We start from the raw sequence: 26,528 nt of genomic DNA, 5'->3' as shown, positions 1-26,528 counted from the left end.
AAGCTAAAATTGCTACTGCCAGACCTGATGGTAGGTTAAATGGAGTCAAAACCATTAAAACTCAACTCTAGGTGACTTGTAAAATGACCATTAAATTAAAAGTGGAGCGTTCCTTTAACAAATGACCTGGAAATCCCTCTGCAAAAGCAAACATGAGTTGGGAACACAAACAAGGGTTCGACTACTGGCATAACAATCGGCTGAATCAGCAGGCAAAATAAAAATGCAGATTTAAAAACGTGACAGCAGTTCTATGAAGAGCAGCAGCAGGGAATGACCACATCTTGAGAAGAGCAGGATGAGCTTCTATCCTTTGATGGAATAGAAGAGTTAATGTGAACTGAGAGAGCAGACTGATGGATGGAGACAAGAAGGATAGAATGATATGAAGTGATAGAAAAGCCATAGATGGATGAGAGGATTGAGTGCTTGCGACAATGGAGGCTTCTTGGATCAAATGAATGACATAGGTCGGGCCTACTCACAGTTCCTCCACCTGCTTCATGCGCATAGACACGCTGCACACCTCCTTGGTGGCCGCAGTCCTGCCACAGGGCAGGTCAAGCAGACACATGCAAGCATTTCAATTAAGAGAGAAAAAAAAACAAGAAAAGAAAAGAAAAAAGGAGGAGTAACGAGGGGTCAGAGATATTATTAAAAGTTAGTTTTACACAGATGCCTTTTTTTGAGCTACAGGAAGAATAAAGATGCAAGGATTGTTAAAAAGACATGATTCTGTTGGAATGAGAGTCGTTAGGTAGAAAAATTGCTACAAATAAATGATCACATAAGGGCTGTTAGTCCATTAAAAAATGGTTAGCCTATATATATATATATGCAGTGGAAGTAAATTAGTAGCTTTTTTCAACAAGTATGGCAACTGATTTTATTTAAAATGCAATCAAAACAGTAATATTATGATATATAATTGACTTTAACATCAAAATATTTTAACCCTTGTGTGTTGTTCAAATGGACTACCCTTTCGGCCCCATTGACCTCCATTATAATGACATTTTTGATCGCAAAGCCATGACAGCATTTAATCATGCATTCTTGATATTTGGTGGTTTTCTCTGTTGGGAAAAGGACCAATTTGTACCATTAACCCTTTAGATAGGCCTGGGCAAAAAAAGTTTCTGGTTTTTATAGTATAAAAGTTCTATAGAGTATAAAAACAAATTATAGTGTGTGTGCATAAATACACATACTGTTTACCATGTTATGAGAGTTGAGCTGCTTATTTTGTTTTTCTCAGACATTTAAAGAAAGTGCGCAAAGAGGTCTCTCTCTCACACACACACACACACACACACACACACACACACACACACACACACACACACACACACACACACACACACACACACACACACACACACACACACACACACACACACACACACACACACACACACACACACACAAACACACTATACTCCATATAACTCCATATACAAGCCAGAAACTAATTTTTTTTTGCACTGCAACTGTTGATCAGCAGCAAAAACGACAAAATTTAACCTCGTCCCAATTGGGAAAACCACCAACAATCAAGAATAACTTAATAATATGGTGTCATGACTTTGCAATCAAAATATGTGATTATAATGGAAGTCAATGGGGCAAAAAAACTGCCACAAACATAATGAATGGGTAGTAAATTTGCATGTATTGTTGTTTTTGAAAAATTTCAAAGCATTTTCCTTAAATGTGTGTAAAAAATTTTTTTTTTCCAACAAAACTCATTCCATTTGCTGGGACAGAGAAAGTTGTGGCCAAATTAAGACTCAAAATCACCCCAGAGTGGATGAAAACATCCCCAACAGCACTCAAGAGTTAATATCTTATGTATTCCTGTACATTTTTTTTCTGACCAAATTTTTTTTTGTGTACATTGACAGCCCGAATGCATATTAAACAAAGTGATCAATCACACCCAAATCTTTTGATTAAAACCCTGAAGTCAGAATGACTCTTACTGGTTCTCAATCTGATCCTGTCGCAAACCGATGCTGCCCTGTTCGTCCAGCAGATTTTCACGAGAGGAAGATTGAGTCGGGTCCAACTTTTTCACGTACGCTGCGGGAACAAAGCCCTGCCTGTCGTTCACTTCCACTTTCCACCAGTCCTGAGAACAAGATAGCCATTCATATTATAACATAGCTTTTATATAATCCTATTGGCAACCTCATCTTCAAGACTAAAATAATCTAGAATATGACAATTATAATAAACAAAATTAAAACCCATTCAAACAGACAAACAAACAAGCTAGATTACATCAGATTTTCTTACATTAATATAGGATTAAAATTCTAAAATGTTCTGCATTTTATTTCATACAATTCATAAAAAATCTTCCAATAAAATACTTAACAGAGAGAGGAATCATATTACAAAACATACACCGGGTGGATTTATTTATTTATCTTTTAATGCCATATCAGCAGCATTGGCTATATTCATGGCAACAAATGTATAATTTACAATCACAACTGTTTCTTAATCAGTTATTGTACAAAATAAAATATACAAACACTGATAAAAAAAAACTATTGAAATAATTAAACACAAAATAAAAATAACTATACACAAAATAAAAAATGATAAAATCTAAAAACAGATAAAATATTTAAAAAAAATTAAATAATAACAACAATGTACAAAATATAAAATATACCAAGTAAAATCTGATAACATACAAACACTGATAAAATATTAAATAACACTGATAAAAAGTCATATGTTGTTTTGAGTTTGATCAGAGATAAATATTCTAAAACCTCTCCTGAAGACACCTTTTTAAACGTCCCTTAAATTGTTTCCTAAATAAAACCTTACCTAATATCATTTAAAATGATATACAATCTATAAAAATATATGTTTAATCGTCAAGATATTTGTACGCAAGTCACAAATAGGTATTTCTTCCACTTTCAATAAATGTGTACCTATTGAGCGGCCAATTCTAAATCTCATATGTACTACCTGATCATGTGTATTTTCAAAATCATAATAATTTATTAAAATTACGTCATACAATTTGTTGCTTTTACATTCATCCCATTCCATTTGCTATTTCCCATTAATGTACAGATTCAGACTAAAAGATGAATGTTATTTGCACTTGATAAGTAACACATGCCCTAATAAATCACCTTGTTGGTGCTGTTGAGCAGAGTGAGGATGTCTCCCTTCTTCATGGTGACCTCACGTGGACTCTTCTCCTGGTAGTCGTACAGAGCCAGAACCAGCTCCTTGCCAGTCTCGTCATCAGTGGGGGCCACTTGTTGCTGTCGATGAAAAAAGGAGCAGGTTTCATTAATGTAAAAGGCACATGTTGTCTGTTATTTGCTGGTCTTTGTGCAATAGTGTTGTTATGTGGTCTTACTCTGCAGGCCTGAGCTTCTTCTTTCAAGGCCTGGATGCTGCTGCCATATGCACTCAAATCAGACATCAGAGCCTCATGCTTCTTCAGCAAAGCCTGTTAATGATAATGAGATATCAGAGTCCATTTTTAGGAAACCACAACATAAGAGATTCAATAAAAAAAAAAAAAAACAGGATTTAATGGGGTATTTCAACAAAAAATGATAATTCATCAGGTGGTTTTCAATCCTTTATGAGTTACTAAACTATGTGAATTAATCAAGTTACTGGTTACAGTTACTAAAAGTAATCCAGTTGTGATGTTTGCTTTATATAGCATTTCTAATACACCGTAACATGTTTTAAAGGGATAGTTCACCCAAAAAAGAAGACTGTCATTATTTGTTTACCCTCTATTTGTTTTAAACCGGTTTTGTTTTTTTTTGTTTGAAGATTAAACAAGACATTTCGAAGAATGTTGGAAGCATGCAGCCATGTGCATTCATGGGGGCAAAAAAAAAAAAATACTACAAAAGCTAGTGGCTTCTTGTTTCCAACATTCTTCAAGATATTTTATTTTGTGTTCAACAGAAAAAAAACTTAAACCGGTTTGAAACAAATGTAGGGTGAGCAGATGGTGACAACTTTCTTTTTTGGGGTGAACTATCCCTTTAAAACATCTTGCTGTGTATTCGACGTGCTATATAAAAGCACACACCACAACTGGATTGCTTTCAGTTACTATACCCAGTAACTGGATTCAGTGTTCATTCACATTTTTACTACTAAAGTTCATGACTTTTCCAGAACTTTCAATTAAATCTTCACGACCTACTGTTTCATGTAATGTCTACGTATACATGGTAAATAATAAGAAAAACAATGACGTTCAAATTTATTACAGCAAATCATAAAACATAAAACAGCATATTTAGTTTGAATTTGTTTTTATACCCATGTAAAATTGATTTTGATAATGCTTAAACAGCACTAACAATGTGAGAGCAAGTTTATGGCCAGGGACAGAAAATAATTAAAGACAACTAACCTATATTCAAGCTAGGGCTGCACAATATATCGTTTCAGCATCGATATTGCAATGCGTGTATCCGCAATAGTCACATCGCAGGATATGCAATATTGGGATTATAGTTTAATATAGACTTTAATCATAATGGAGTAAAAGTTTATCATCTGCAAGCATTTTTAAAGAGACAGTTTACCCAAACATGACTTACCATTTTCATTACACCCTACACTTGTTTCAAACATTTATTAGTTGCCTTTTTTTTTTTAAATGAACACAAAAAGAAGACAACTTAATAACTCCTACAGTATTGAATCAAGTAAAGTTTGAGTAAATAGTGAGTAAATTTGAATCTTTGAGTGAGCTGTTCCTTTAAGGCCTGTGACTGTGAACATTTCAATATTTCAGAGTTTAAAACATCCAATCACAGGAAATGTTTTATAACTTTAATAAAGATTAAATAATATACAATGAAGACTATGCAGACTCCAAATAGTGAATACCTGAAACTATAATGCACTTTTATCTTTACCATATTTTTTTACCTATGATTGAAATTTATTTGTTATATATTATTCGAGATTCACTCTTTTACAAAATCCCCCCAATCAATCCAAATAAACCTGTTAAATCATCTAGTGAAATTGTATTTACATTGCTATGTATATATATATATATATATATATATACATAGCATATATATGTATATATCTCAGATATACTAAATATGGTAATGTCAGATTCAAGTCCTAATTCAAGTATACAGATATTTAATAACTAATTTCCATGACTTTTCCAGGTTTTCCACGACCGTATGAACCCTGTGGACTACTTTCATAAAACGTTGCATGTTTTGCTCAAATCTGAAACTAATTTTACTCCTATAAACCCAAAAGTAGCCCACTCTGGATAGCATCCAGTCGTCTTGTTGTTTACCTCAGCAGAGTCCTCATCTTTGCCGTAGTCAGGGCTTCCTACAATGGGCTCCTTCTCCCTCATCCAGGACTCGGCCTCGTTGGCATCAGCAAAGTACTGCTGAGCCTGGAGAGAGTCCTCCAGATCCTGTCTACGCTGGGCTGCTTTTCCTTTCAGCCCGTCCCAGCGGTTGTGCAGCTCTTGTAGTTTAGCCTTCACATCCTCCCCTGCAAAGTGACCTGAAATTTGGGGGAAAATTATTATTATTTTTTTTTTATCATGTTTCTACTTTGAAGAATAACTACTTTTTAAAACCTGAAACAATGCATATTACAAAGCCAATGTCTTGAAAATGGAAGAATTAAATTGTACCTTCATCAATCATGGCCTCCCCCTTCTGAGTAACAGCCTTGATTCGGGGTTCGTGGCCAGAGATTTCTGCCTGCAGAGCCTGGTGTTTCTTCAGAAGGTTTTGGACCCCAATAAGGTCTTTTCCTGACAGGACATTAAAAATCATCATTTTATAAATATTAACAGGTTATAGTGATTTTTGATAGTCTGTAGAACATCAACTTTAATTTATAATGTGTAATAATAATAATAATAATAATCCTTTAATCAGACTGACCTCTGTTGGTGGAGGAAGCAATGGGTTCCTTCTCTCTGATCCAGGTCTCCTCATCTTCTACATCCCTAAAAAGTTGCTGAAGGCGCAGAGAGTCGGACAGCTTCTGTTTGCGGGCAGCCATGGGCTCCTTCAGGGCCTCATAACGTGCCACTAGAGCCTCTTGTTTTTTCCGGATGTTATCAGCATCAAAATGGCCGGCATCTTGGAACTGCCTGGCCTGGATGGTAATGCCATCAATACGGTCCTGTCAAGAGAAGAGGAACAAGCAGTCAGTTAAGATATTTCGAAAACAAAATAGGAACTCTTATATCAGTTAATTTGTTAATCTTTCAAATATTGTTACCTGGTGAGCGGCCACGTCAGCTTCTAGAAGAGCATGTTTCTTCTGGAGATTCTGGACGCTGGTCAGGTCTTTGCCAAAGTCATCAGAGGCCAGATGTCCCTCCACCTCATACAGCCAAAGCTCGATGTCCTCCACATTGCGATTGAACTGCTGCTGCTGGTTCGCTTCACGCAACTTAATCCCTGAAAGGAAAAATTGTAATACTGTTAAAAGTATAGTTAACCCAAATATGAAAATGTACTCACTGTTTACTTACGTTTAAATGGTTATACACCTTCATGAATTTCTTTTTTCTGTTGAACACAAAAGATATTTTGAAGAAAGCTGAAAACCTGTAACCATTGACTTCCAATAGTCAATGAAAGTCAAATTGTCCAATGGAAGTGAATAATTACAGGTTTTTAGCTTTCTTCAAAATACTTTCTTTTGAGTTTAACAGAAAAAAAAGCTCAGACAGGTTTGAAACCAAAGGCGAGTAAACAATGACAAAATGTATAGTCCTGGATGAACTATGCCTTTAAAGCTGCTATTTGCCTCATATTTATGATGAATAAATCAGATAAGCACTCAAGAGCTGTAGACTCTTCTTAACCTTTGAGCTCAGTTGCCTCCAGAAGCTTCTTCCATTGAGAGCTGACTTCATCCATTCGGGTGGACACCTCGCTGGAGGCATAATGTTTCCCATCCACCAGCTCCTGGCCTGACTTCTGCAGTGCATCAATGCGGCTCTGATTGGCAGAAAGCTCAGCCTCGAAGGCCTGGTGCTTCTGGACCTTTCCCTGCAGGTTGGATGGATCCTGAAAGTAAAGGAACCAAAGTTTTTTGTACTTCTTTGAAATGTGAAACACTTTGGAGCTACGTAAGCCTGTAAGGTGCTATATAAATGAATGAATGGTGAGAGAAGCACTTTACCCAAATGTGCAATAAACAACTCCCAAAACGACATACCTTGTAGGCCTCATCAGTGGCGGTCTTCATCTTCTCGTTAATCCAGCTCTTGAGCTCATCAGAGTCTCGGAAGAACTGCTGCAGATGGAAGGAGTCCTCCAGGGCAGCGCGGCGAAACTGAGCCCGCTCATGAAGAGCGTTGCGTCTGCTCAGCAGCTGAAGCAGAAAAAAACAAAAAGGTGTTTAAATCATAGCATTACCAGTGATTCAGCACTTCTGTCAGCAATAATTGAGGGAAGCAAAGTGCTTGCGGTGTTAAAATGAAGGGCGTTTCAGGGCACTGCTAATCTCCACTTACTGCATCTCTGCGGGTGGCCACATCATCCTTGGCGTAGTGATTGTTCTGGATCAGTTTGGTGGCAAATTCATCCAGCGCCTGTATAATTCAGTACAAAATTTAAAGTAAAATTGAGTGAGGTTTATTATGGAAGGTTTAAATTGTATTGTACATTGCCAGTGTGTCAATTCTTACAGTGATCTTTTCTTCCTGAGCACTGAGGGATTTCTCAAAGTCTTCGTGTTTCTTTAGAAGAGCCTCAACACTGTCCAGAGAATCGCCCAGATCTTCATTCAGCAGGAAAGCCTAAAAATAAAACAGATCAACACCTTTGTTCTAAGAAAACATGTTTAATTTTTTTTTATTTTCGACTTGAGAAAATAAGTTGAGATAACTCATGCACACAAATCTTTACCTCCTGCTTGCTCATCCAGTTGTCAACCTGCTCAGTGTCCCTGTAAAAGAGCTGCAGGTCCATGCACTGCTCGTATTGCTGCCTGCGGAGCTCCCACAGCTCCAGAAGAGACACTTTCTCCTCAGACAAGATGCCCAGCTACAACCCCCAAAAAAATAGGTTATTTCACATTCTTCAGATAATAAGCAAGCAATCTAGTTTAGACCAAACTCACTTTTTCTTTGACTTCCTCAGAAGCATAATGTCCAGTGTTAAGCAGTGCCTGACCGGCCTCATCAGTAGATTTGAAACTGTCCTCATGAGCGTCGATCTCACCCTGATAAAACATTAAAGAGACATTCAGTGTTCCCTTCCTAAACTATAGTGATGGGATGTTACTAATTTACCAACTCACACTCTGACAGTTGCAGGGAAAGAAACACAAAATACAATCCAGACAAAACCATGTTGGTCTACTTGTTTAGATGCCAATAGAACAATGGACCCTTTTTTTAAGATGTTGCTAAAATGCTTTCCTTAATTTTAGTTTGTCTTGTTTCTAGTCTACATGTCTAAAATTCTTTAAATCATTTTAATTTTCCAGACAAGTAAAAACATTGTCTTGCTTTCAGAAATAATAATTCAAAAACTTAAAGTTTTTCCTTAAAACAAGCTAAATAATCTGCAATGGGGTAACCAGAATAATCTAGTTTTCACTTTAAAATGAGACTATTTAGCTTGTTTTAAGGAAAAACTCAGTTTTACATTTACATTTAGTCGTTTAGCAGACGCTTTTTGATTTATTATTTCTGAAAACAAGACCCTATTTTTTGCAAGTCTAGAAAATGCTTCGTGATAAGATATTTGGACCAGAAAGTAATATGCAGTGTAAATTTTGTATTATAACATATAACATGGTTGCATAAAATTACTAAAAGAAGAAGAAAAAAGTTATTGCGGGGACATGCGAGGCATTTTCCAAGAAAACATGACATTGTTCTTTCTTCTGGTTGCCGCTTTTCAGTCTCTAACCATTTTTTAAGTCGTTTTTCTTTTGTTATTTGGGCAAATTGGAATGCAAAAACTCTCCAAAAACTTCTCTACCATTCACTGCTCGATAAGTAATCCAACTATGACTTCCGCAGCTGAAAAACTCTGAAATTAGGGTTGTGCAAATTGACGATAGTATAGTGTATCAGCAATAGGCAAAGATATAGCTCAGAGGTAAGACCTAAGGTGATTTTAAAGACAGTATTTAGCTCGTTTCGCATTTATGTTGAGCTATTACATGTTTTAATAAAATCATTAAATAAAATGAATGGTAATATTATTTTTAATCATCATCATTAATAAATTAACGACAAATAATTTGACAGCTTCAGGTGTTCGCATCAACATCACTTGACCGACTCTCTTGCATGCGCACTCTCTCTCAGCTGCAGTTGACACATGCGCTGCTTGTGAGCGCACTACACTGTCTTACAGCAAATTAGTTTGCAACTTTGTTGCATAAAAATAATAGGCTAAATAACAAAACGGGATTTAATTAACAAACAAGTTAAATAAAACTATTTGAAAAATGAAACAAACGAAAAAGAACCAGCTCAAATGTTCTGGAATAAAAGCTGTTGCGGTAATACAATAAATGAGCAAATAAGTAAACATAACACTACCGTGCCCCCATGCGCTAAGTATCGTGTATCAGCAATCTCACAGGGGGACGATATGGCGACCTGAAGATTTCATATATCGCACAACACTGCCGGAAATGGGATAAGGGTTCATACCTTGTGCTCCTGGTGGCGATCAAGCAGGGCCTCCGCTCCAGCCACATCGTTGGCCAGTTCATCTGCATTGATCAAAGCCTTCATCTCGGTCACCCAGCTCGTCAAGTCGCGGAAATCTGCAGTGAAGCGCTGCAGCCTGGAAACAAGATAACAAACACAAGGTCACAAACTGGCACTGGGTAAATCAAGTTCAACACGAAAAGCTTCATTTGAAGTAGTGATCAGTAGCAAAAAGTTGTCTGAACCCACATGTAGGAGTCATTAAGTCGAGCATGTCGCTCAGTCGCCAGGGTTTGGATCTGCTCCCAGTTGGTAATGAGTTCATCTCTCTTCAGGTGGATTTGAGTGGCATTCTGGGGGTGTGTTTGCTGCAGACGGTCCGCCTCGCCACCAAGAGTGTTTACCTGCAGACAGGAAAACACACGTCATACATGTGTCAAAAAGAATCTACATTAAATGAATGTACATGAATAAAATAATGATAAATGTGACGGGCAGGTCTCTTACAAATTGTGAGTGAGAGAGAAAGAGAGAGGATGTGTCCCAATTCACATATTATCCATTCTAAATAGTATTAAAAATAGACTTAGTATGTCCCAAATCATAGTATGTTGAAAGGGTATGCAAAAGATTCCTGGATGATGTACTATTTCAGTTAGAAATTTTAAGTGTAGAACCATCCATACTCTAACCACTAATATAGTCCACAATACATTGTGTGTTGGGCCAGAATTCGGGTAAAAAGTGTAAACAAACTACAAACATGGTGGACACGTGAGATCAAGCATTGAGAAAAGAGGTTTCTGTAAAGTTGTTTGAATGACTAATAATTAACATCTAGTCAACTTGAATATTAAATCATTTTCAAAATGTTGTGTGTTATATTTAATCTACAACAACAAAGAGAACTTGTATAAAGACGTGTTTGGACATTAACTTCTGAATGCATTATTATCTGAACACCCGAGGAGATTCTCATGAATGGCAGATTAGGTAATTAAATATGAAATGTGGATGATGACAGGGGCCATAACTAAGCAACATAACAGCCTTTTAATAGGTATATAACAATAAAAAGACATAAACAACAAAAAAATACTACATAAAATAAGATAAGATAAAACTTTAAAACTGTTTAAGACTCACTGCCAAACATTCTACCATTTTTGAAGGATTCACATTTTTTTAAAAATCCTTTAAAAGTATCTCCAGATAAAAATCCTTGTCTGGTAACATAAAAAAATAGGTGATTGCAAAAGTATAATGTTTAACAATTAGGGTGTTATTGCAATACTGACATTTTGGAGCAATTTGTGTATTCGTCGAGACTGACCTTGTCATTCAAAGCTGCCAAATCTCTTTCCAGCCCTTCGTGTTTCCGGAGCAAAGCTTGAACGCTGGCGAGGTCACGACCAAAATCATCAGATGCCATCAACTGCTCCTTCTCCTTAATCCAGCTGATTGTCTCATCCACATCCCTGCAGGACAGAAAATAATATTTATTACTTATAATAGATTTAAAGCACTGATAAGGATGTTCCAAAAGAAAGATATAAACAATACAGGTGTATCCTACATTTCTGTCATATGTTGCTTTAAATCCTAGAGTACTTTAAAGTAGGTTGTATTCTGACTAGGTATACTTTTTTTAATGGTCATTAGCCAGAAATATTGTTATAGTAATGCTGTGGACTTCAGAGAGTTATTAAAGGGGTGGTCCAGAGGGTATTTTTAAGGCTTGGTTGTGTTTATGGCATGCAAAGCAGTGTGTGCTCATGCTTCATTTGTATAAAATCATGTTTTTTTTTTCATATATCCTACTTTGACCTAAAACAACTGTCATATTTTCTAGTTCTTCTGAAAGACCCGCCCTTAAGAGGCTCTGATTGGTCAGCTAACATAATGTGCTGTGATTTGCAGATCAGCTCCACATCACCAGGAAGCATCTCCGTTATAACATTAGAGCGCCTCTGGCCACACCCCTTCACTGCCCGGGGTGTATGTGTGTAACCTGAACGGTTTATGACATCATTAACCCAGATGTATTTTTTTTATAGTCCCAAACTTTGTTTGCAGTAGGCTTCGCTAAGCTAACTCTGTAAAAGCCAACATATCCTTTTGCATTAAACTTTGAGCGTCTAAGATTCAGAGATGTAGTTTATGTTCACAAAGCTACATTGCACAACAACAAAAGTTTAAAATGTGATATCGTAGTAAACCACCCCTTTAAATTCGAAAAACCCCCAAAAAATGTTATGGTCTTTAACTCACCGGTTGAAACGCTGCACTTCAGCAGCTCCAAACAGCTTGCCCTGCCTCTGCTGAGCCAAGCCCTTCAGCCTCTGCCAGGCGGAGTTCACCTCCTCCTGCTTTTTCAGGATGAGCTCAGCTTCTGGGTGGTTCTCCTGGGTTAGTTTGCCGGCTGCCTGGTTCACCTCATTCACACGCTCTTCATGGGCTGCCAGATCGGTCTGGAACTCTTCAAACTTCTTCTGCAAGACCTCCACATGTTCCAGGTCCTGCCCAAGCTCCTCTGAGGTGACAATAGCTTCCTGCAAGAACATTTTGTTTGTGTGTTGGTGTGTTTTAGGCATGGTTGTTGGTATTTTTTTGTATTGACGCAAATTATCTACTGCACAACAGAACATGTCTAACCGCCGCTTTTTACCTTGTCACTGATCCAGTCTAGGGCATCCTCACACTCACGGAGGTACTGAACCAGTTTTTGGGCCTGCAGGAGACGGATTCCCTTCTCTTTAGTCTTTTGCAGCAGCAAGTCCCACAGACGGTGAAGCTCCTCTAGACGGGTCTGAGTTTCACGTAGAGACAAACAGTTAGGATACACACCAAATGCTCTGTTTCTAATAGACAATAGCTTTGTTTCCATCCAAAGATGCAAATGAGATTATGGAAAATCTCATAAAACATTTGCGAAAAAAGCACCCTTTCCATCCAATGAGTCAAAGACAACCTAATAGTCACTTCCTAATAAATCTTGGCATATCCATGAAGCAGATTTTATGCGATATTTAAAAGTGCACATGAAAATAAGTGGATGGAAACATAGCTAGTGATTTTTTAAAAGACAGCACAGCTAAAGTCAAGAAAAAAAGAAAGTCAGTAATAGAAAGGCTCAATAAAGGCCCCCATATTCAAGTCAGCTCAAACTGGTTTAATGTCATTTAATGAAATGTTTACTTTAGCAAGTTGTTCGAAACTCCCGAAGCAAACTTTTTCCCGAAGCAAAATTTTTTAGAAAAATTTCGTCTGGCTGGTCAATATCTTTAAACTGCAATTCAGTGGCAATTATATAATAGGAAAATAAAAATCTTCACTGACTTATTTCTCTTGTTAAGTCCATGGAGGTTGAAGAATCATAGAAATGCGGGAGGGATCAAGATGTTCACCAACAATATACTGCTGCTCAGGTACATAAAAATTGCCATGAGTATATCAGGGGCCTCAAAGAATGAAATAAAACCCTCCACTGCACACCAGTTTTTCAAAGCACATGCATTTGAATATACAGGAAGTTTCACCACACTCAAACACCTACTTGAATAAAAGCACCATAATTGACACTTTTTACTATTGGCCGCTGAGAAGTCCGGTAAGGCGTGAAAGACTGATCCATATGGGATTATGTTAAAATAATATCAACTTTTCACGATCATGTAAATCTATTAAAAAGCCTCTTACGCGGATGGTTTCAGATGCAAAGTGGCCCTCGGATATCATGAGGTTGCCGGTCTCGTCCAGTTTGATGATGGCCTCGGCGTTAGCCTGCACCTCTGCTTCAAACGCTTGATGTTTCTGGAGCTTTCCCTAAGAGATGGTAAAAAAAAAAGGCTGTGTGAGATGAAATTAATTGTGAAGACATAATATGCAACTTTTTATTTTTAAACAACATAGATTGTAAAAAAAGACACTGTAAAATAATGTGTTGGGACAACGTGAAGTTTTTTACAAAGTTAAATGGATTGAAAAAAACAATTAAGTTTTCTCAAAACCAACTCAACAACTGTGTTTTCAGCTCAATGTAAATAAGTAGTTTGAACAAACATCAAACATCACTTTTGAGTCGAGTGAATTTCTTTAAAGGAACATTGCCAAGTCTAATTTTAGTTCTAATTATTTTATCATCATACAAAATACACCCTTCTATCCATTTGCAGTATTCAAGCTTTTATAACGTAATAACTCTATACAGTCATTCACTGCTGATTACAGACAAGCCCAATCAAGGAATTTACAACTTAAAAACAAGAGTTACTTTATGATCAGAGGCGAGTCAGCTGACAGCACATTTTAGGACTTAATTTCTCTAAACATATTCTACCAAGTTGTTTATGAATCGAAGTACAATGGGGACTTAGAAAAGTAGACTTTGCTTCTTCTCTCACCTGCAGGTTACTGGGGTCCTTGTAGTTCTCATCAGAGGCAATCTGTAGCTTCTCTTGGATCCATTTCTCAAGTTCATCTGCATCCCGACGGAAGAACTGGAACCGGTAAGAGTCTTCGAGTTTCTGTCTGCGCACCACAGACAGCTCCTTGAAGCGACGGTACCGGTCCAGAACCTGCTGTCGGCGCTCTTGGATGTCATCTGCCGTCTCTAAAACCTTGACTCCACTGATATCCATTTTCTGAAAGTGGGGCAAAAAAAAAAAAGTTTAATAGATGAACCTTTCAAATGTAAAGGTTTTTCTAACTTCATTTTGAATTAGTAAGCAGACAACATGAAAACATTTTTGAAGAACCTCAGTGTGGCTTCCTAATAAGAAAAATGCACACGAGAATTTTCTCAAAAACATTTGAGTAACATAATATAATATAATGACAAGTTAAAAAATAAAAAAACTGCCATTATAAGTATTTTGAATTGATATAAATGAAAATTGGCACTACAAAATCTGCATGGTACAAAAACTCACTCAAAGTCTAAACTTTGAGCATTTTTGTTCAATATGTGTGACAATTTATTTTTTTTCCGTGGATTTCACCTTTAATAGACAGGACAGTGAAGATTACAGACAGGAAAGTATGTGGAGCTGAGAGAAGGGTCGGCAAAGGACCTCGAGTCAGGAATCGAACTTGGGTCGCTGTCAGCAACTTAGTACTATGTGTCGACACTCTAACCACTAAGCTATTGTTGCCAAAAATGTGTAACAATTTCAACTGAAACATAAAACAGGGTGGAAAAGAGTGACTCCTCCCCTTTTAAACAAACAGCCAATAGCATTTCGTTTTTATCACCACTCTGCCAGTGGAAGTCATTGAGCTTAAACGCATCAAATAAGAAGTGTCTTGAAGGGGGTGGGGCATTTCATATACTATAGAGCATTTGATTGGTTAAAATATTTGATGAGAAACAGAAGAACGAGGTGATGTCAAAAAATAAATAAATCAATAATCCATTTAGGCTGAAGTGACAAATTTCAAACTTTTTATGTTTATATCTTCTTAATGTAAATTGTCACCGTTTAGGTGCACACTTGCTTACAGATATCCTTAAGACTAACACGGTGATACTAACATCTAAAAAAAACTTTTATTTGATTTTACAGGGACTTTAAATCCAGGCGGACATACGAGACACAACTCTCCCCAGCCATAGCCAACAGCTGAGCACATGGGGGGGCCAGGCGGAAATTCCTCACGCATCTAAAACCAACCAACACAAAGAGAATGCTGCCATCAGCCCCCTGCTGACTCTCAACACAACCCCCAGCAAATCCAAAAACACGCCCAGCCCGATCCAACTGCATCTGTCCTTTACTGTCAGTAGGGAAGAGGGACAGTGTGATTTCAGCTGTATTTGAGGGTGGAAGGACTGAACTAAAGTGGAGGAAAATGGGTCGTGAAAAGATTATAGCGTCTCTAATGTTATAACGCTTAGGTTACAACATCTATAACTCATTTTCAACCAATAGAACATAGTTGTACAATCTAGAGCATTACACATGTTTCCGCTGCAGAAAAGGCAGTTCTGTGCCAGAGAAATTGTCAATTTGGTGTCATGTGAAGCAAAACTAGATTGGTGTTGAAATTAGAAACACTAGAAAAATGTACTTAATAATATTTAGATAAGACTTTATAGTTTCTAATAAAGCCCTGATGAGTTATTAGGATTACTACTAGTTATTATCAGTAATTATTTAATACAATGACTAGAGTGCTGGTATGTCAGTAGAATTGAGAGTTGATTCACAGAAAGATTCAGTCCCAGACGACTGGATTTCTGGGAATGCAAAATCAGCTGCTGGTCCATTTCTGAGGAGTCCGAGAAGAGGATGATAAATCTTCCTGATTAATGCAGTCGGACACATCTGGCCCTGTTTCAAATACAAATAATCTTCATAATGGTGTTAAAAAAAAACTGAGTGGACAAAGAGTTTACGAATTCACCTCACATGCTGGCGTGAACATCTGGAGCCATTCCACAATGACAAGTGAACAGCTGAACATTCTTTGTGGCAATCTTAACTATTTCTGTGAGGGCTTTTATTTATTTTATAAGCTATTATAACTAACTGTTTTCATGCCAAGAACAAACTAGTCACAAGATTGTGACACTCGAATATACTAAAAAAATACATTCTAAATCACTTACTAAATAACAGAGACATTCCCTGTAACATCAAGCATTTTAATTGGTCTCTTTTGTCCACTTTCTTGATTTCGGAGTCTATGGGTGAGTGTTTATATGGGCATTTTTGGATTTTTAGATATAACATTGCAAAATAAAACCTTACATGGACAGCAGAAAACAATATAGAAAGCAGTGGCAGCTTTCATTTCTAGTTTGATGGCTACAAAACTGCAGAACAAGAAACAAAGAACTACAAAATGACTAACAAACATGACAAAAATGCATCTAAATACCAGGTGTAAACAGGGCCGATAATATCCTCCAACTAAGTCTGTGCACTAGACATGGGACGCTAACTGTTGTCAAGGTTAACTGCGGTTTGGAAAAGCCAGGATTTTAAAACTACCAAAATGTTGTTAAACCATTAACATGTTTTTTAGAACTATAAATATATATATATATATATTTTTAGGGAAACAGTATCTCCAGATGAAAAGGACCCTCCACATCAAAAGCTACTGTTCCAAAATATTTTAAATGTTTTTTTTAAATAAAATATATTTTGTTTAGTGGGGAAAATGTTTTTTTTTTTTTTTTGCCCAGACATTTTAAAACAGCATAGAGCAGTGTAAACAGTACTGTGATACCGTGATATTTTTATGCAAAGTTATCATACTGTCAGAATTACCAGCCCATGCCTACTGTGCACATGATGTAGTATGCAATTTTTTTGTAAAAACAGTCAACTCCAACTGTCCAAAAAAAAAAAAAAAAAAAATCAGCAGATTGTAGATGACTTTCAACAAATATCAACCTAAATCCGCTTGTTCAGTCGTGACGTATAAAATACTGTTTCCAGGTCCTAGCCGCTACTCATTTGAATTGAGAAAATATTTATTTATGACCACTTTTTAGTCCCATCAAACATTAAAGTGAATTACATAAAAATCATAGTGTGCACATCAGTCTCTGGACAGACAGTGTGGCTGCATCACAAACACCAATATTTTAACAATTTATAAAAAAATTTATCACTTTCTGGCCATCGTATATTAGGCATGGATATATGTATTGTGACCTTGATTTTTGAAAGTATTACAGCACTTTGTAAGTGTTTATTATTACTATTTGATGAGTTTCCCATACAGTTTGATAGAGCGCTTAGACCTAGAAACTGCTTTGCGTGACGTCACTCTGAACAAGCGGATAGTATCAGACTGCAAACCATGGGACAAAATTCATATTATTAATTCATTCATACAAAAAGTCATACACTGTATTTCAGCCCAAGTGATAAATTCCATTCAATATTTAAAAATTGGGTTTCAAACTTCTTATATAGAATATTTCCTTTCAGCAGGGGAAACAAAAGCATACATCACATTTTTCAACACTGTCGTTGTATGGATGTTGTCTGGCATCACATGCAAAGATCATTTAAGCATCATGTGCTCCATTAGCTGAAGCGAGTCCATCATAAGACACATTTAGACAGGGTTCGGGCTAATCCAAGATCAGGAAAACAAAATGACTCTTTTAACAATGTGAAGAGAGTTCAGACTATGGAGTCAGCCATGTAATGCACTGTCAGCCTGGATCAATACGGTCTATTGTTATGCTAGCCAGAACTCCCAGTTTTTCACCATGACACTCCAGGTCAATACAAAAAAAAGAGAGAAGAATTTAAGGGGATGGGATGTGGGGGCTGAATGATAATCCTAAATATGAAAGAGACAAAAATAGCAATGGCTAATGAAAAATTGGCTAATCATACACAGGATATTAGCCTAGTAAATGGCTGCTATACGTATAAAACATCCGCTTGATATAACGACAAGAGGCTGGGACAGAGAAAGCAGATGAAGAAGCAGATGAGGAAGTGATTAGCTAATGGTCAATGCATTAGACTCAATCATAGCCTCTCAAAAAACAACTAAACATCCAGATGAGAAATGGACTGAATGAGCGATGATCTAATGCGCAGTGGACACGTCCGGTTTTTGTCCAGATCAGCTGGATGTATGCCACCCTTCCCCCCCCTTTCCAGCCTCTCCCAAACAATCTGGTCTCAATGTCTGCTCACATCAGACAAGGGATTACGAGCAGCTCAACCTGGTTTTAGTCAGACCGATAGATGTCACGGCCACAGATCTGTACTGTTAAATTAGGCAAGCAAATGTGTGCTGGAAATAAAGACGCAATAGGCCACACCCATGTATAGATCAAAAGTCAACAGAAATGCTAGCTTGATCTCTTTTTAAAAACATGCTGAGTCCTTAAATTGTGACATTGATTTCTAGATGCTTTAACATTATAATCAGAGGTTAAATGCTCAAAAACAAACGTGCTAAAACTCACCGGGAATACAAAGCTACTTGTTCACAAGAGCCTCACTGCAGTCCAGCTGTAGCAACAGATAGCGCCTCTAAACACGACTGTGTACTAGTGATAACCCAAAGTCATGCGTTCTTTTCCCTCCCTGTTCCTCTCTATCATTTGTTTGAGTCTGAATCCGAAAGAACACAGCCGTCCGGCAGCACACTGGAATGTTCCCCCTGTGTTTCCCACAAGCTCGTTCATTGAGCAGCAGAGAGTGCTTCAGTAACTGCCTCTCACATTCCAAACACATGATGATGACGAGGGGTAAAGTCCAACCTCTAGTACTCCTGCAATATAGTGGCCATTTATGATTTATGAGCAGGCAACCATTAGAAGAGCTTTATGACATGACAAAGTCAATACTATTTCATGGTTTTGAGGTCTGCATACACAGCAAAACCAGTCAAACCTTAACCATTATTGTCAGGAGGAGCACAAGCCACAAACCAAAAACAAGGAAGTTGAACTTTGAATGCACCAACAATCAAAGTTTGTGGTCAGCAAGATTCTGTTTAAAAAATTGTAATACTTTTATTCAGCGAGGATTAATTAAACAAAATGAATTAATCAAAAGTGACATTAAGGCTGCTTTTCCACTGCTTGGTAAGGTATGGCTTGCTTTGGTTTTGCTCGACTTCGGTTTGCAATTAGTTTAGTACTGTCTAGGCATGGGCTGGTATAAAATTCTAACGGTATGATAACCTTGGATAAAAATATCAAAGTTTCACATGATTGTGATTACTGCTCTAAAATATTTTCTTTCTAAATGTCTGGGTAAAAAAAACAAGAACTTTTTTTCACTTTGAACACAATGGCTGCATACGAAATTGCATACTTCCATACTCTATAGTATGCTAAAAACAGAATGCGAGCTGAGTAATACGTCAGTATTCATAGAAATAGAAAAAATAGTATGCGTTAAGTGCCCGGATGACCTTCTACTTCCAGCGAGATTTTGAAGTGCGCATCCGATGTACGCTTTGCAATCCCATGATGCACCATGAGAGAAATTATGAATGAGAGTGAAGCAGGTGTTTCAAGTCATCATGATAAAATTGCGGATGTAGTACATACTTTTTTTTTAATCAGTCGAGTAGTAAATTCTAATGCAGTACCTACTGAGTAATAGGCGATTTTGGACGCAGCCAATATATTTTATTTTGAGAACATTTAAAATGTTTTGTTACAGTAAACATGTCAGGCTGAATAATTAAAATAAATCATTGATTTCTGCTGTCTTCATTTGCTTCAAAACAAAAAGCACAGATTTCTTTACTTTTAAGATTTCTTAATTTAAAATGGCAACTTTGGTTATCTTTTCTGCTGGGATAATGTGGTCCTAAACAACAAAAATAATATATATATATATATATATAGATTTGGTAAAAAAAAATATTTGGCCGGTTTTAAAACCTTGACTTTTCCAAACCGCTGTATACCTTGAAAATGGTTATCGTCCAATGCCTAGTACTGTTTAAAGTGGTTCTGTTCAAATGGTTTTGATCTATGGTGTCATTCTATAATACTGGACTTATTTTTCTACAAAGGTTTGAACTGAGTGTGAAAGTACCTGTCTGAGAAATATGTATAAAGAGTGTATTGAGGGGTTTTACAGCTTTAAAACATTTAGAATAATTGTAAAAAAATAAAGCTGACTACTTCGCAGATTTAGATTGAGAGTTATTTTTTGGAACATAAATCCCACAAATAACGAGGGATCACTGTATATCGTTTCAGCTTCAATATCACACTATGCGAATATGCAATAGTCATATCACAAAACTTGCAAATTGGGTCAAAATGGAATTATAATTAACCTGGAACCAAAGTTTCTTGTGGAGTCATGTTCAACTATAAGCATGTGTTATAAAGGCTAAATTTAAAGCATTTGGACACAAGAAATTATAGAGTTTGCCACTCTAATGAAAAACTATGCACCTATCGCAATTTCTAAAACAGAAAAACAGCCCTAATTATGGCTGCGCTGCCTGCAGTGACATCATAATTTTTCATTCCAGGTTGTCCCATCCAGCTTGCTAGAACCGATCCCAAGATACCAACAAGGACTTCAGAACCTTTTCTACTGAAAACAATACTGCGATTTCAATTGTCTTTTTGTTGCAGTGGTATAAATATGGTTTGGTCGTGCAAACTAACAACAGTGGGTTTGGTGTATCATGCTGAGTATGCCGAGTATGACACTGGTAGTCTTACTTCTCTGACCAATCAGCGAAGTGTATACATTACATTTTGGTAGTGGTACAGCTTTCTTATAACCTCACCCAAGGAGGTATTTAACAAATAAATAAATAAATAAATAAAAGAGGTATAAGGGCAAGAAACATAGTGGAAAAGCCTCCAAAAGTCAGCTGTACTAAAGTGCAAAGTGTGCCATACCATGCAGAAACTACTTTTATATTACACACGTTTTCCAATTACCTGTAATAACTGTTTCTTTAAACTTAAGTTTGAATAATTCAGAATGTTTCATGTTTCCACAACATTATGAAGCAGCACATATATTATCAACAATGTAAACAAAAGTTTTGTGAAGACTAAATCAGCATATCTGAATAAATATGATTTAAGGTTCACATGATTTTCCATGACATTTTCCTATTATTGTACTTTATAAAAATGCAGATTGTAAATATATTTAAAATATTACAAACCCAGAACCACTGTATGCCTAATTGTTTGCAGCATGCAAAGTCTTTTTTTTCTTCTTTTTTTTTTTGACAATTTCAGGATATTCCCACTCCACTCAGACAATCAGAACTCTCTAATAGCAACAAGGCCCCAATTCCCATTCCATCCTGATAATAAGGTTGTCCTCTAAAAGACATTCTTTAAATTCTCTCAGAGAAGAGATGGGATATTAATAATCACATGCTTGAAGGTGACACAAATTTCCAGCAGTTTCTAGGTGATAGTGACAATTAGGTAACACAGCAAGCAAGAATATAAACCTCATAATGCTTCATGGATTTTTATCAGTAGTAAGAAATGCAGTAGGTGTAACAGAACCCCCATTTCCTCAAGCTTTCATTTTTTCATAACATGACGGACTGCATACTCCAACAGCATACTGAAACATTAGCGTTCAGCAAGAGTGAAGCACTTATCATTAAACATACTCCCACTATCAAACTGGGAATAGTGAGTTCTAAGTGAGGTCACGCTGAAAGACTAGAAGTTTCCATGGTAACACATCTGTATCCGAGGGGCGCTGACGTCTGAATGGGAGGATGCAGGCCAGAGGAATTTAGAGGAAACGGGTGGGCCGTCTCCAAGGATTACAATTGGCTAATAGTAACCATTCGAAGAAACTATAAAGCTGAACAGCATCTTAGCAGAGATACAGAATAAATTGGCTATTATACGCCATTTTCACCATTTTGTTCCAAGTTTGATTTGTTTGCTTCATGCTGTAGGTTTACATTCACTGAGGGTCAAAATCACTTTCATTTTTTTGTTAAGAATAAACTTTCCCACGTTTTTTTTATAGCATCAGAAATAGTGCTGCACAATATTTTTTCTTTCTGCGATACTTATTGCGATATGAAACCTATTTCACATAACAGTTTAAATAGCTATATTTGACTGTTTTCAGTGGAGTCCAACAATATTATTCAGGTACAAAAATTGAATAAGCGCAATAGCAAAAAAAAAAAAAAAAAAAAAAAAAAGCTTTTCTTAATTTGCTTCGTCTATTTCTAGTTCAAATATTTAAAAATTCTTAGATCAGGTAAAAGTATTGTTTTGTTTTAAACTTTAGAAGAATTTAATCAAAATTAAGAATTTCCTTTTTATAAAACAAGCAAAATCATCTAAGTAAAATAATCTTGTTTTCGCTTTAAAATGTAAATATTTAGACTAGAAAAAAAAGAAGAACTCAATTACAAAAAGTAGGTTTGCATTAAACCCATGTAAATAAATTAAATACAATTCTGTTGCTCCTGGTCAACTATAATTCAGACTCAACATTGCATATCTTGCAATGCGACTTCTGCAGATGCGCACATTGCGATATCAATGCTGAAATGACATATTGTGAAGCCCAAATTAGAAACTATTTGTTTAGGAATCCAATCTCATCTAAACCACTCCTTTAGAAAATGCCTACTCGGCTGTAATTGCTCAGAAAGGCTGTTGTGATTGGTCTACCACTTGCAGCGAATATTAAAAAATTGAATTCTGATTATAATATTTAACACTTCCTTAGAACTTTGCATTCCTGTTTGAGCTTCAAAGTAAAACTTGTTTGTAATCAACTAAATAAGACCACTGACTAGCGATAAATATTAATTTATTACAAAATTAAGTTTGCGAAGGAATTACTCACGTTTTTTGCCTCATTTCAAGCAATAACTCCATTTATCATACCCTAATCAGGAACTATTTGTTTAAGGATCCAATCTCGTCTAATCCACTCCTTTAAAATGTGCCTACTCAGCTCTGACTGGTGAGATAGGCTGTTGTGATTAGTCTACCACTTGCAGCGAATGTTAAAAGATTAAATTCTCATTACAATATTTAACACTTTCTTAGAACTTTGCATTCCAGTTTGAGGTTCAAAGTAAACCTTGTTCGTATCAACTAATTAAGACCACTGACTAGCGATAAACATTAATTAGATACAAAATTAAGTTTCTGCAGGTATTGATTACGATTTACGACTCATTTCAAGCAATAACTCATTTATCATGCCCTATTTAGAAACTATTTGTTTAAGGATCCAATCTCGTCTAATCCACTCCTTTTAAAAGTGCCTACTTAGCTCTGACTGGTCAGATATTGTTGTGATTAGTCTGCCAATTGCAGCGAATGTTAAAAAATGTAATTCTCATTATAATATTTAACACTTCCTTAGAACTTTGCATTCCTGTTTAATGTTCAAAGTAAACCTTGTTCGTAGTTAACAAATTAAGACCACTGACTAGTGATTAAAAAATATAAGCTTGTGCAGGAATTACTCATGATTTACGACTCATTTCAAACAATAACTCCCTTTATCATGCATTTCGATAATTGAAAGCTTGCATGCATTTACATTCACAAAACAGCTATATTATCACATTAAACATAAGCAAAATGGCATATAACAGAGGCACTTAGAGCATAACCTGTTTTTGAAAGGACTATCGATTACGAGCTGACACTAAACAAACCCAGAGATTGAAGATGGACTTAAAATGAGCACATCCTAAACATGCAATATTTATGATTTTATAGAATGAGAGAAAAAAAAAACACTGCAACCTATCATCACATCTGTCAGGGATCAAAAACATCACAAGCAGGCAGATTTCAATGGACTTAATCCATGGCAGCACGTCAACTAGGCTACATCATGCAGATCACACCCACACAAACCATGCAACAAACCCAAAAAACCTCAAATAAGCCAGCAACTCCATGCAATTAAATATAAAAAGCTTCAACAGACCTTACAAAATAATAATATCCTGTCACTTCATGTCATCCCTGGTATATAGTGCTTCTTAAATTGGTGACGGCTGCATGAGTTTGCAGAAAACAAAACCTCTCTGTGACTGCATTTCTCTAACCATCTCCTCTCCCTTTCGCTGCAGTGCAGAAAAAAAGCATCCGCGCTGCAGTGACGGGTGCGCGGGGAGACAGCCAAGGTAAAGCCCAGCCCATGCGTCTCTCTTTTCACTTAAAAGGTTTTTTCTATCTACTTTGATAATGCAAACACTCTCAGCTGATTTTCTCTACACAACAAATCAGGGCAGAACACAGAGAGACACACACACACACACAAACCCACATATTTTACCTTTAGTTTGGGTTTTAGAAACTTGGACATGGTAACAGGTGTGTCTGGGATGGCTACAAGGCGTAATGTAAAACAGGTTTATTGGTTAAGACATTAAGATTGAGGTCATTGGGAGAAATGCACATCAGCTTTTTAGTAAAATCAAGAGTTAAGTATTATGGCAGCTCGTGCAATGCTGTAACACAAAACAGACCACAGGAAACATTCCATCTGATATCTATCAGTGACAGTGTAGTCATGAATATGAAATAAGGGTCTCCCTTTAGAGGCTGGTGAATTAAGGAGATCACTTCAGGTTTGTGTTTCACCAGGATGCAACCTGAAACCAGAACAGATAAAGGCACCACATGCTGTGTTTGGCCTGTTTTCTATCATCTACAGCCTTGCATTGTGTCCTAACTACACGCAAGGCAGCAACACGTGAAAAAAGGTCTCTTTTCAATGTTAAAAAGAGTATTCGTCCTAACCAGTTTATATTTTTATTGCAATTAAAAGGAGTTTGTCTTAATTTTAAAACTCATGGAACGTTGACCTTGAATGAGATATTAAACCAGAGAAGATTTCCATGTCAAAGATGACAGCGCCTTAAAACGCCCCAACCTATTTCATCATCATTAGAATGATGAAAAAGGACCAATTTATTTTGTGAGTGAGCACATAAAAAAAAACTATGACGCACCATAGGAAAAAAGAAGTGCTGTCACATCCATTTGAAGAAAATCAGGCCTAAAGTTTGATTGGAGTTTGTTTCGGAAGTTCTAAATAGCCTGCTAAAGGGAACTTTTCAGAAAAGCATGCTGATAAAACACATTGACCCTTGATGTTGATGATGAAATAGGTTGGGGGGTTTTGAGGTGCTGTCTTCTTTGACATGGAAATTTTCTCTGGTTTAATTTCTCATTCAAAGTCAGAGGTCCATGAGTTAAAAAAAATATCAACTGAAAAAACTGGAATGTAACACAATTGTGTCAGTTATTTGCTTGGTAACGTAACAGCGATATGAAAAATGATTGGTACTCCTTTTTTTCTGATGTTTACTTTGTCGAATTACATACAATAAACAAATAGCATGCTTCCACTTAGCCAGCTGTCTGTCTGCCCAGTGACTAGCTTCATATTCATGGCGCGCCATTCGCGCGTATCGCGTCGCAGGATGTCTATTCGCGCGTTTGCATTGACTTAACATGTAAATTACTCTGGCTTGACGCGCCTTCCACGTCTGGTGTGAACACAGCATAACTTTTCAGCACATTTGTCTAACCATGCCTGTAATTCCACACTGAGACATACCAGATCCATATGGAAAAACTATGGAACCGTTCTTGACTGTTCTTAAAACCGTTCAGCACAACAGGTAAAAACACAATCATCAAGAGCAAGTTTACTTAGAACACATTCTGTGTAACTGGACCCTTAGAAAGCATATTTTCAACTGAATAATATCAGTGTCATGTTCACACAAAGCTTCTATTAACATAAAAATCAACTTCTATATAACTTAATGACATATGATTAGGCCCACATGGAATCTGCGCACAGAATTCTGCAGATTTTTAGCCTATCATTAATTCTGTTTATTTACTTGAGTAAATGTGTGTAAATCTATATTTATTCAGTTTTTGAATAAGTTTCAGTATTATTATTGACTAATATGAAAATGTTCATCTGATTTATGCACAATGCAGTTTGTACAGTAATATTTTCTGTCTTTTAGTAGATATTATCTGAGAGACTTTTATTTACCAAATGAAGTGAATCTAATTGGATTTGCATTTTAAACATTAAATACAAGTTTAGAAGATATTATTTTTTTATTTCACATATTAAGGTTTTATGATACTCACAAAAAAATTCTGCAGAAATCCGCAGATTTTTACCAAAATTCTCCGCAGAAATAAAAAAAATTTCTGCAGATTCCGTCTGGCCCTACATATGATTCATTTTTGAACATTTTAAACCGTCTTTATTGGTCATAAATTCAGTGTCAGGATTAATTATTGTCTTTTACATTCTGGTTTTTAACAACTATTTCCAAGAACCTGGCTGCAAAAACTATAACAGGTCTGAGA

The 26,528-nt window shown here is 36.5% G+C and overlaps 1 protein-coding gene across 50 annotated transcripts in view; it reads right to left on the bottom strand.

Annotated features, from left to right (window-relative positions):
• sptan1 (spectrin alpha, non-erythrocytic 1) overlaps positions 1-26,528 on the bottom strand; it is a 67,593-nt gene that overhangs the window by 39,033 nt on the left and 2,032 nt on the right. For 22 of the 50 annotated variants that reach the window (XM_073934537.1, XM_073934551.1, XM_073934557.1 and 19 more), the window contains exons 2-21: positions 14,095-14,334; positions 13,391-13,516; positions 12,360-12,500; positions 11,963-12,243; positions 11,025-11,169; positions 9,941-10,095; positions 9,692-9,827; positions 8,140-8,241; positions 7,926-8,063; positions 7,706-7,816; positions 7,532-7,609; positions 7,234-7,389; positions 6,878-7,082; positions 6,286-6,467; positions 5,943-6,186; positions 5,687-5,809; positions 5,336-5,553; positions 3,395-3,487; positions 3,162-3,296; positions 1,983-2,131 (exon numbers count right to left, since the gene is read on the bottom strand). In XM_073934537.1, the coding sequence (XP_073790638.1) occupies positions 1,983-2,131; positions 3,162-3,296; positions 3,395-3,487; positions 5,336-5,553; positions 5,687-5,809; positions 5,943-6,186; positions 6,286-6,467; positions 6,878-7,082; positions 7,234-7,389; positions 7,532-7,609; positions 7,706-7,816; positions 7,926-8,063; positions 8,140-8,241; positions 9,692-9,827; positions 9,941-10,095; positions 11,025-11,169; positions 11,963-12,243; positions 12,360-12,500; positions 13,391-13,516; positions 14,095-14,331 (3,155 nt within the window). In that variant the 5' untranslated portion in view covers positions 14,332-14,334. 50 annotated transcript variants of the gene reach the window in all.

Source organism: Danio rerio, chromosome 21 (assembly GCF_049306965.1).
Source record: "Danio rerio strain Tuebingen ecotype United States chromosome 21, GRCz12tu, whole genome shotgun sequence".
NCBI lineage: Eukaryota > Metazoa > Chordata > Actinopteri > Cypriniformes > Danionidae > Danio > Danio rerio.
This window is presented reverse-complemented; position numbering and strand designations above follow the sequence as displayed.